Consider the following 12,518-nt stretch of genomic DNA (forward strand, 5'->3'; position numbering starts at 1 on the left):
GTGGTGTGGGCTGGCAGCTACAGCTCTGATTTGATCCCTACCCTGGGAACTTCCATATGCCACGATGTGGCCCTAAAAAAACTAATTAAATAAATAAATAAATTTTTAAAATCCTAACATATATCAGAGAGGATCCTGGAGAAGAAGAATAAAGGTGATAAACTGGTACCACCTTTCTACAGGGCACTTAAACTCTGCTATCAAAACCCTTCAGGAGGAGTTCCAGTCCTAGCTCAGTGTTCCAACTAGGAACCATGAAGTTGCGGGTCTGATCCCTGGTCTTGCTCAGTGGGTTAAGGATCTGGCATTGCTGTGAGCTATGGTGTAGGTCACAAACGCAGCTCGGATCTGGCATTGCTGTGGCACTGGCGTAGGCTAGTAGCTACAGCTCCCATTAGACCCCTAGCCTGGGAACCTCCATATGCTGCAGGTGTGGCCCTAGAAAAGACAAAAAACAAAAGCAAAAACAAAAACATCCTTCAGGAGTTCCTGCTGTGGTGCAACGGAAATGAACAAGGTTGCAAGTTTGATCCCTGGCCTTTGCTCAGTGGGTTGGCGTTGCTGTGAGCTGTGGTGTAGGTTGTAGACTCGACTGAGATCCTGTGGGCTCAGATCCTGTGTTGCTGCGGCTGTGGTGGAGGCCAGCAGCTGTAGCTCCTATTCAACCCCTAGCCTGGGAACCTCCACATGCCATGGTGGCAGCCCTAAAAAGCAAAAAACAACAACAAAAAAAAAACCTTCAAAATCTTAAAACCTAGGAGAGTTCCCTGGTGGCCTAGCAGTTAAGGACTCAGCATTGATTCTGCTGTGGTTCAGGTTCAATCCCAGGCCTAGGAACTTCCACATGCTGCAAGCGTGACCCAAAAAATACAAATTAAAAAACCCCCTAAAACCCAGGATTTCACATTTCCTTTAAGTAAGTAATTCCATTAAGTTTATATTAATGAAGTTATCACAGGTGTATGTCAAGGTTTAGCTATCAATATGACTGTCATGGAATTGGTTACAACAGCAACAAATGAGAAACAATTGTGTGTGTGTGTGTGTGCGTGTGTCTTTTTAGAGCCGCACCTGAAGCACATGGAGGTTTCCAGGCTAGGGGTTGAAATCGGAGCTACGTGGGATCAAAGCCAGGTCTGCGACCTATACCACAGCTCACAGCAATGCTGTATCCTTAATCCACTGTGCATGGCCAGGGATCGAACCCACATCCTCATGGATCCTAGTCGGGTTTGTTAACCACTGAGCCACAATGAGAACTCCATGAGAAACAATTTAAACATTCGAAAGTACAGTAGTAGTTCATAAATTAGGATACATCCATATATTTAAATATCTCTTGCCATGTACTCGCCATGTACTAATAGTGAAAAGAAGTACATCATTTATTGTCTGCAAGAAAAGAACACACTTTATATAAATATTTCAGTTTACAAGGAAAAAAGAATTCACCACAAAAAATACACCAAGCCATGAATAAGGCCAAGACAATCTCTGAGGGAGGACAATCATGGCAGAATTTTCATTTTCTACCTAGTTCCTTCCGTGTTGAAAAACAAACTCCCCCCCCCCCCTTTGCACCATGGCAAAAAGAAGTTCCTGAGCCAGGGATGGAAACTGTGTCACAGCAGCAACCAGAGCCACAGTAGTGACAAAGCCAGATCCTTAAGCTGCTGAGCGACCAGAGAAGTCCAAACCAATCTATTTTTTAATTTAGGTAGAATTCACAGAGCCAGCCAGAAAGCACAGGAGTTGACTAAATGACACCTTAGACACCAAAGAGAAGGCAACAACCTTCTGTACCCCACATCCAGCATATGGGGAAGCCCAGGTCTACAAGCTGCTGCTGGTCCCTTATTCTTAAGAGTTGCTGACCAGCCCAATACCCACAAAGGCTGTTTCAAAATCCCTATACTCTTTACAAGTTCCCTTCCCCATTCCTGCCTCCTTCACTCTCAGCAGTTCACTCTACATTCCATGCTCTCAGGTTACCAGGTGGGAGCACCAGCATCGGCAGGTGTATCTTCCTGCTCTCCCTCTAACACAGCAACAATCACACACGCTGCCTGTGAAGTCATGGAGAGAGGACATTCTTACCCTGCCTCTACTACCACATCATGCCACTGATCCAGGGTTAAGGAAGAAAAAGACTGGAGAGTTCCCGTCGTGGCGCAGTGGTTAACGAATCCGACTAGGAACCATGAGGTTGCGGGTTCGGTCCCTGCCCTTGCTCAGTGGGTTAACGATCCGGCGTTGCCGTGAGCTGTGGTGTAGGTTGCAGACGCGGCTCGGATCCTGCGTTGCTGTGGCTCTGGCGTAGGCCGGTGGCTACAGCTCTGATTCAACCCCTAGCCTGGGAACCTCCATATGCCGCGGGAGCGGCCCAAGAAATAGCAACAACAACAACAACAAAACACACACAAAAAAAAAAAAAGAAAAAAGAAAAAGACTGGAAAAGCCATTAGAATGCAACCAGGGAGTTCCCATCGTGGCTCAGTGGTTAAGGAATCCGACTAGGAACCATGAGGTTGTGGGTTTGATCCCTGGCCTTGCTCAGTGGGTTAAGGATCTGGTGTTGCCGTGAGCTGCGGTGAAGGTCGCAGACGCGGCTCAGATCCTGAGTTGCTGTGGCTCTGGTACAGCTCCGATTAGACCCCTAGCCTGGGAACCTCCATATGCCACAGGTGTGGCCCTAGAAATGGCAAAAAGACAAAAAAAAAAAAAAGAATGCAACCGGGAGCACAATCCCAACATTATTTCGAATGAATCAGAAGATGGATGGGAAAGGAGCAGGATGGTAAGGGACTGTGGGGTAAAGAGGAGGTGCCATCATATATATAAATATATATATATGTATATTATATATAGTGTGGATAGCAAGAGTAGATGACAGAGTTAACATATGGTAAACTGTACATATTCAGAATGTACAAGTTTCAATATGTAAATAAGCTCATGAAACTATCACTGCATTCAAAATAATGAACATACCTATCACCCTCAGAGCTTCCTCCTGCCCTTTTATTTCTCCCTCCCACCCTCCTTACCTCAAGGGGTGCATGAGGCTGGAAGCCTGAGTTTGTCTGACCTCCTCTTTTCCCTTTGATTATCACTGAACTGGGTTCGGACCGCTGTCCTCCTTCCCAGGATATGGCAATAGCTCCAATCCTCTGTTTCATCCCTCTTGCTCCACCCACAACCCCTAACCCTGCCTGTTCAAATTAAGGTCAAGTCCAAGATGCTCAACAGTCCTTCAGGATCTGGATCCTGCCTACTCCTCAAGCTCTATTTCCTGCTAAGCTCCCATGAAACTCAAGCATGTCAAGTACTGAACATGTTATGCTCTTCAAAACCTTTCCAGTGTCTAATCACAAGCTGTTTTCTTGGTTTGGAACAAAGAACCTTAGACCCTCCCAGTCTCTGGAAAACTCCTACCCATCTATCCTTCTAGAATCTAGACCAGTGGTTCTCAACCAGGGGCTATTCTGTTTTTCAAGGGATCTTTTCCTCTCTTTTTTTGGCTGCACCCACGGCATAGAGAAGTTCCCAGGTAAGAGATGGAATCCAACCCGCAACTGCAGCAACACCAGATCCCACTGTGCCAGCCCAGGGATCAAAACCGCTGCTGCCTTAATAGCAACCTAGGCCGCCACAGAAATAGCACAGGATCCTTAACTTCCTACAGCGCAGTGGGAACTCCCCTTCAAGGGACACTTCAACAATGTCTGGAGACAGTTTTGTCTGCTACAATGTGGACATCAGTAGGTGTCAACGCTAGTGACATTTAGAGGGTAGATAGCAGGGCTGCTGCTAAAAGTACTACAAGCACAGGATGGCCCCTACGACAAAGAATTATCCAGCCAAAAATGTCAGGAGTGAAGAGGCAGAGAAGCCCTGATCTAGACTAAAACTCAAGCACCCTATTTTCTGTGAAAGCCTCGTTGGGCTACCCCCCACAATTAATGCTGTGCTTTATCATCAAGTCCATCCTAATATCCCAAATATACCTCTACTTTAGCATTTATTGCATTGTGTGATAAGTTTTGATTTACTTGTCTGTCTGCTCCATTAAATCATAATTGCTTCAAAAGCAGAAACCATCTTTTTCATCTGTGTATCTCCAGTGTATAACAAAAGAGCTCATGCACTGTTTTGTAATTAAATTTTAAATAATTTATATTTAATAATGAATGAACAAAAGAGAGAAACAAGAGAAAGAAGTGCTTATTCTCTGGCTCTAGCACAAAAGCCCTTTAAAAATTATACAAAAATACCTGCTTACTGCAAAAAAATCAGAACATACGGAAAAACAAGAAGAAAAAAAAAATAGAAAAAGATTTTTTTGAAGAGGCAGAGACACTATCTAGAGAAGGAAACAGTAAAGCCCAGGAAGCAAATCCTAGAACTCTGAAAGGTGGTGCTAGGATTTTTGCAGTAGTCCCAGTATGTACTCTCTACTTACTTGAGAACAGCAATCTCTTGAACAGTTATGGCCCTTTTATCTTTGGTTCCCATGTACGAGAATATGTTTGGCTTGACTCTGATAAGACAAAAACAAAACCATAAGGAAGTTACACTTCTCACAATTTAAGATTTAAAATAAATGTACTAAAAATTCTAACAATAAAAGAATAAGGAGGAACTTTATTTAAAAATACACTCAAAAAACCATAAATGAATGTGCAAACCAAGAAAGTAAGTGATGCAGAACAACTCTGAACATTTTGTGCTAGCCAGTGACACAGAAGGAAGCAATGCGCTTCCTGCTGATTATGCACCATTCATTAATTAACTGTGAAACTAAAGAAAAATCCATTCTAGTTATATCACATACCACTTTGAGAATTTTAATCTTCAATTCTTAAAAAGTTAACAGTAATGTGAATTTTCTATAAATAGACATGCTATTTCTTTGTACAACAAAGCCAAATGCTAAAACAAGGATGTGAATAGTTTTTGGGTTTGTTTTTTTGTTTTTGTTTTTTGTCTTTTTAGGGCTGCACCCATGGTATATGGAGGTTCCCAGGCTAGGGGTCTAATGGGAGCTGCTGCTGCTGGCCTACACTAGAGTCACAGCAACACCAGATCTGAGCCACGTCTTCAACCTATACCACAGCTCATGGCAATGCCTACACCTAACCCACTGAGCAAGGCCAAGGATCGAACCCGCAACCTCATGGTTCCCAGTCAGATTCATTTCCGCTGCACCAAGACGGAAACTCCCTGAATAGTTTTTAATATGAAGATATAAGTAAGCTAGTAAACCAGTAAGAATTTTATGTAAACTGCTCCATAGGAATGAGGGAGAAATGGGAAGGATTTCTTAAATTCTGAGCAATCCCCAGTTCCAGATCTCAGAGGAATTCCCTCCCTCACTGTCCACTCTCCTATGGGGAACCATCTACTCTGCCACATTTAGGAACAGCAAGGCATCAATGACTCTATCCCAGAGAGCCGGCAACAAGAGTGAAATAAAATGTCACTTCAAAGGGTACTGTGTCCTAAGAGCTGAACTGTACTCCCTTAAAATTCTTATGTTGAAGCTGTGATTCTTAGTACCTCAGAATCTATATATGGGGGCAGAATCTTTAGAATGATTAAGGTAAATGAGTCCCTTAGGGTAGACTAAGGGATTCATCCAATTAGACTTGTGTTCTAATATAAGGGTAGGAAAGGTAGACACATAGACAGACTCCAGAGACACACACACACACACACACACACAGGGAAGAACACGGGAGGACACCAGAGGAGGTGGCCATCTGCAAGCCAAGGAGAGCCCTCAGAAAAAAACAAACCTGCCAAGCCCCTGAGCTTGGGGCTTCTAGTCTCCAGACTGTGGGAAAATGGATTTCTGCTATTTAAGCAAACAAATTTCTTTTTTTTTTTTAAATTTTTATATTATAGTTGACTTACAGTGTTGAGCCAACTTCTGCTGTAGAGCAAAGGGACCCCGTCATATATACATACAAACACATATTCTTTTTCTCATATTATCTTCCACTATGTTTTATCCCAAGAGATTGGATATAGTTCCCTGTGCTATAGAGTAGGACCTCATTGCGTTCCATCCTCAATGTAATAGTTTGCATCTATTAATCCCAAACTTTCGGTCCCTCCCCCTTCCTTCTTGGCAACCACAAGTCAGTTCTCCTATGTTTGTGAGTATGTTTCTGTTTTAAAGATAGGTTCATTTGCGCCCCATTTAGAGTCTAAATGATAGCATACAATATTTGTCTTTCTCTTTCTGCCTTCACTTAGTATGAAAATCTCTAGTTGCATCTATGTTGCTGCAAATGGTATTATTTTGTTCTTTATTGTGGCTGAGTAGCACTCCACTGTATTTATGTACCACAAGTTTTTTTTTTTTTTTTTTTGGGTCTTTTTAGGGCCACATCTGTGGCATATGTTGATTCCCAGGCTAGGGGTGAAATTGGAGCTGTAGCCACAGGCCTACACCACAGCAATGCTAGATCTGAGCCGAGTCTGTGACCTACACCATAGCAACTCATGGCAATGCCGGATCCTTAACCTACTGAGCAGGGCCAGGGATTGAACTTTCGTCTTCATGGATGCTAGTCAGATTCATTTCCCCTGAGCCACAATGGGAACTCAATGTACCACAACTTCTCAATCCATTCATCTGTTGATTGACATTTAGGTAATTTCCATGGCTTGGCTCTATTGTCAATACTGCTGCTATGAACAGAGGGGTACACCTATCTTTTTTTTTTTTTTTTAATGTTTTTTATTTTTTTTTTATTTTTATTTTTATTTTTTTTTTGTCCTTTGACTTTTGGTTGTTGTTGTTGCTATTTCTTGGGCCGCTCCCGCGGCATATGAAGGTTCCCAGGCTAGGGGTTGAATCGGAGCTGTAGCCACCAGACTACACCAGAGCCACAGCAACTCGGGATCCGAGCCGCATCTGCAACCTACACCACAGCTCACGGCAACGCCGGATCGTTAACCCACTGAGCAAGGGCAGGGACCGAACCCGCAACCTCATGGTTCCTAGTCGGATTCGTTAACCACTGCGCCACGACGGGAACTCCCTATCTTTTTTTTAAATTGTAGTTTTCTCTGGATATATGTCCAAGAGTGTGTTGCTAGATCATACGGCAGTTCTACATTTAATTTTCTGGGGAACATCTACACTGTTTTCCATAGTGGCTGCACCAATTTACATTCCTATGAATAGTGTAGTAGGGTTCCCTTTTCTCCATACCCTGCCCGGGTATTATTTGTAAACTTAACAGTGATGACCATTCTGACTGCCGTGAGGTGGTACCTTATTGTAGTTTTCATTTTCATTTCTCTAATAATTAGTGACGCTGAGCATTTTTTTCATGTGCCTACTAGCCATCCATGTGTCTTCTTTGGAGTAATGTCTATTTAGGTCTTGTGTCCATTTTTCAATTGGGTTGTTTGTTTTTTTGTTGTTGACTTGCATGAGTTGTTTGTGTATTTTGGAGATTAAGCCCTTGTCAGCAGTATTGTTTACAAGTACTTTCTCCCAGTCTATACGTTGCCTTTTGTCTTTTTGTTTTTCTTATGGTTTCCTTTGCTGTACAAAAGCTTTTAAGTTTGATTAGGTAACATTTGTTTTTGTTTTTATTTCTATTGCCTTGGGAAAATGACCTACAAAAACATTTGTACAGTTGATGTCGGGGAAGGTTTTGCCTATTCTCTTCTAGGAGTTTTATGGTGTCGTGTCTTATGTTTAATCTTTAAGCCACTGTGAGTTTATTTCTATGCGTGGTATGAGGTTACGTTCTAGTTTCACTGATTTATATGCAGCTGTCCACTTTTCCCAGCACCAATTGCTGAAGACACCCCCCCCCCCATTTTATATACTTGCCTCCTTTGTCGAAGATTAATTGACTAGAGGTGTCTGGGTTTATTTCTGGGTTCTCTATTCTGTCTCACTGGTCTGAATGTCTGTTTTTGTGCCATTATCATTTGTCCAGATAGGTTTTTGTTTTTATTTCCTTGTTGACCCATTGGCTTTTTAGTTGCATGCTGTTTCGTCTCCATGTAATCAGTTTTTCTTATTTCCTTTCCTGTGGTTGATTTCTAGTTTCATGCCACTGTGGTCAGAGAAGATGCTTGATATAATTTCTATATTCTTAAACTTGGTGAGGTTAGTTTTGTGTCACAGTAAGTGGTCAATCCTAGAGAATGTTCATGTGCACTTGAAAAGACTGTATATTGATTTTTTTTTTTTGGATATCTTTAAAATAACAACTAAGTCTAACTGTTCTATTGTGCCATTTAAATCTGTTGCCTTACTGATTTTCTGTCTAGAAGATCTGTCCATTGATGCGAGTGGGTGTTAAAAGTCTCCTACAATTATTGTATTCCCATCAATTTCTCTATTTATGTCTGTTAGTATTTGTTGCATGTATTTGGGTGCTCCTGTATTGGAGCATCTATATTAACGAGTGTAACATCCTCTGCTTGAATTGATCCTTTTATCATTAACTAGTGTCCCTCTTTATCTTTCTTTGTGAGCTTGTTTTAAAGCCTATCTTGTCTGGGAGTTCCCGTCGTGGCGCAGTGGTTAACGAATCCGACTAGGAACCATGAGGTTGCGGGTTTGGTCCCTAGCCTTGCTCAGTGGGTTAAGGATCCGGCATTGCCGTGAGCTGTGGTGTAGGTTGCAGACGCGGCTCGGATCTCGCATTGCTGTGGCTCTGGCGTAGGCCGGCGGCTACAGTTCCAATTCGACCCCTAGCCTGGGAACCTCCATATGCCATGGGAGCGGCCCAAGAAATAGCAAAAAAACAAAAAAATAAATAAAATAAATAAAGCCTATCTTGTCTGGAGCAGCGGAAATGAATCGGACTAGGAACCACGAGGTTCCAGGTTCAATCCTTGGCCTCTCTTAGTGGGTTAAGGATCCAGCATTGCTGTGAGCTGTGGTGTAGATTGCAGACATGGCTCGGATCTGGCTACAGTTCTGATTAAACCCCTAGCCTAGCCGGGGAACCTCCATACACTGTGGGTGTGGCCCTAAAAAGACAAATATATCAATAAATAAAGTCTACTTTGTCTGATATGAGTACTGCAACTCCTGCTTTCCTGTCACTTCCATTCGCATGAAATATCTTTTTCCATCCCTTCACTTGCAATTTATGTGTATCCTTCGCCCTAAGGTGAGTCTCTTGTAGGCAGCATATTGTAGGCTCGTTTTTTTTTTTATCCAGTTTGCCCCTCTATGTCTTTTGGTTGGAGCATTCAGCCATTGACATTTAAGATAATTATCAATAAATATATATTTATTGCCATTTCAACCTTGTTTTCCAGTTGATTCTGCTTCTCCATTCCTTTCTTTTTCTTTTTTGGATGGGATGATTTCCTTTTATGTTATGCTTGCATCCTCTTCTTTTTGTTTTTATGAATATATTGTTTTTGATTTGTGGTTGCCCTTTTTCCAAGTCTGTTAACCCCTTCGTATATCTGCTTGCTTTAGACTGATAAAGACACACACATATCCTAAGTACAGATTTTCTTACTCTCCTTCCCCACATTTTATGATTTTAATGTCCTTTTTTACATCTTCATATTTATCCTTTTGCTGTTCCTTGTGTTTATCAACACTTTTACAGTTTTTTTTTCTCTTTTGATCTGTATACTGGCTTATTTAAGTTATTACTTTCCAAATGTGATTTCCTCCATCCTATATATTCTTACTTCTTTCCTATTTAGAGAGACCTTTCAGTATTTTAGAATGGATTTAGTGTTGCTCTATTTAGTTTTTGTTTATCTGAGAAATTACTTATTTCTCCCTCTATTTTAAATGATAATCTTGCTGGACAGAGCATTCTAGGCTGCAAAATTTTCCCTTTTAGAACTCTGAATATTTCCTGCGACTCTTTTCTGGACTGTAGCATGGCTGTAGAGAAATCATCTGATGGCATTATGGGGGTTCCCTTATAATGAACTGTTTTATTTTTCTCTTTGTGTCTTTAGAATCCTCTCCTTACCTTTTAACTTTTGTCATTTTTATTATATTTTGGTGTTGGTCTGTGTAGGTTCAACTTGTTTGGGGCCTTCTGTGCCTCCTGTATCTTGAGGTCTGTTTCCTTTAGATTTGGAAAGTTTTCAGACAATTTCTTCAAATATATTTTCAATCCCCTTTTCTTTTCCTTCTTCTCCTGGAATCCCTACTATATGTATATTGTACACTTAATCTCATAAATCTCTTACACTGCTTTCATGTTTTTTCATTTGGTTTTCTGTCTGCTGTCCTAATTGGGTGATTTCCGTTTTTCTACCTTCCAAGTTACTTATTCATTCCTCTGCATTATTCTTTCTGCTGTTCAATGCCTTTAACTCAGCTTTTGTCTCTGCAAATGAATTTTCTAATCTTTCCTGGCTCCTCTTTATATTTTCTAGTTCCTGCAACCTAGAATCTCGACTACTTTCTAGATTAAAGTAATCTGCATCACTGCTGATGTTCATGACTAATTCCTTTAGTATTTTCACTATCTCCTTTTTGAACATGGTGTCTGCTAGACTGAAGAGGTCTGCTTTATTATTTGCACCTTCAGGGGAATTCTCCTGTTCTTTTAACTAGGAATGGTCCCTGTGCTTCTTCATTTTGCTTATATTATTCTTATTCTATGAGTTTAGGGAAAACAATTATCTACCATAGTCTTAGAGGGTTATTTATATGTGGGAGAATCCCCGGGTGTTTTGTGAAGGCTTACTATTTTTTTTTTTTTTTTTTGGCATGAGTCCAAAATAGCTAGGGCAGTTTGTATCAGCTCCTGCAGCCTGTGCAAGAGGCATTCCAGCCTCTGACAGACCCCACATGCCCAGAGAAAGAAGTTCCTATGGTAGTTCCACCCCTCTTCCTCTAAGCCTCCCCAACAGTGGCACCATGCTTCACTGGTGAGCCCAGGCCTCCTCCTGTGCTCTGTTGGTTGTGGTGCACCACTCCTCAGCCCCCTCCGGCTGTTTTCACACAGCTGACCCTAGCCCTCTCCCCGGAACTGACTTCTGAAACCCTGGTCTCAGCACCCAGCCCCACGCCTCAGGCTGTAGTGTACCAGACGGTCTGTGTGGCTCTCTTTCTGATCTGCCCTCTCAATCTGAATACTGAACTTTGCTCCAAGGCTTTGGGTCTCCCCCTCCAGCCTCAGGTAGGTGGCCTCCTAGGGTGTGGTTCCTTTCTTCTTCCACAGCTCCTTGTCTGGAGTGCTGGTCCCATCTTGATTCCTTTTTTTTTCCTCTCCTCCCCCACCCTTTTTATTCCCCCTTTGTTCTACCCAGTTATGTGGAAGGTTTCTTGCCCTTTTTGGAAGTCTGAGGTCTTCTTTTTTTTTTTTTTTTTGTCATTTTACCATTTCTTGGGCCGCTCCCGTGGCATATGGAGGTTCCCAGGCTAGGGGTCGAATAGGAGCTGTAGCTGCCAGCCTATGCCAGAGACACAGCAACGCAGGATCCGAGCCACGTCTGCAACCTACACCACAGCTCACGGCAGCGCCGGATCATTAACCCACTGAGCAAGGGCAGGGATTGAACCCGCAACCTCATCGTTCCTAGGTGGATTCGTTAACCACTGTGCCACGATGGGAACTCCAGGAAGTCTGAGGTCTTCTGACAGCATTCCCTAGATGTTCTGCGAGAATCGTTCTACATGTAGACGGGACTTTTTGGATGTGTTTGTGGGATAAGATGAGCATCCTGTCTTACTCCTCTGCCATCTTAATCCTGTCTCCTTAAGTTACTCAGTCTTCTTTTGTTATGGCAGCCATAGCAAACTAACACACTGAGTACTGTATTTAAACCAGGTCAAATATACATCAGAAAGCAAATTTCCATTGTATACAGACTTGCTGTGGGACCCATACCTATTTCTAAAAAAAAAAAAAAAAAAAAAAAAAAAAAATCCATTTCTAAAAATGAAACAGCATTTGGCCCATCCTTGGAGATCCAATCTCTGCTATATCTGTGTTCCTACAAGAAAATCTGAATGGTCTCAGGTTTCCAGTCTAGTTGATCTCCAGGAGTTAAGTTTAGTAAGCAGATCTCTGCAACTACATCAAACTGTAGGTTTTCAGGGAAGAAAGTTAATTTTTGTTTTCCGCTGGATGGATCAGTAACTCTCAATTACATGTGAACCATTTACTTAAAGAATTTTCGGAGTTCCAATCGTGGTTCAGTGGTTAACTAATTCGACTAGGAACCATGAGGTTGCAGGTTTGATCCCTGGCCTTGCTCAGTGGGTTAAGGATCTAGTGTTGCTGTGAGCTGTGGTGTGGGTCGCAGACATGGCTCGGATCCCACATTGCTATGGCTCTGGTGTAGGCTGGCACCTACAGTTCCGATTGGACCCCTAGCCTGGGAATCTCCAGGTGCCACAGGTGCAGCCATAGAAAAGACAACAAGACAAAAAAAAAAAAAAAAAAAAAAAGAATTTTAATCCTGGACCACTAGTCATATGCATGGAAGTTTAAAAAAAAAAAAAAAAAACTCAACAATTGTCTAAGTAAATGATACTTGGGAGGCGC

The 12,518-nt window shown here is 42.1% G+C and overlaps 1 protein-coding gene across 5 annotated transcripts in view; it reads right to left on the minus strand.

Annotated features, from left to right (window-relative positions):
- PUS7 (pseudouridine synthase 7) overlaps positions 1-12,518 on the minus strand; it is a 63,423-nt gene that overhangs the window by 26,477 nt on the left and 24,428 nt on the right. For all 5 annotated transcript variants that reach the window (XR_014816058.1, XR_014816057.1, XR_014816056.1 and 2 more), the window contains one exon: positions 4,463-4,540. Coding sequence is in view for 2 of the 5 variants with exons in the window: in XM_021102594.2 (XP_020958253.1) it covers positions 4,463-4,540 (78 nt within the window). In the remaining 3 variants the exon portion in view is untranslated. The remainder of the gene's footprint in view (positions 1-4,462; positions 4,541-12,518) is intronic.

Source organism: Sus scrofa, chromosome 9 (assembly GCF_054392235.1).
Source record: "Sus scrofa isolate SSC_HxYL_T2T_F1_AM1 chromosome 9, Sscrofa_HxYL_maternal_Yorkshire_Landrace_v2.0, whole genome shotgun sequence".
Taxonomy (NCBI): domain Eukaryota; kingdom Metazoa; phylum Chordata; class Mammalia; order Artiodactyla; family Suidae; genus Sus; species Sus scrofa.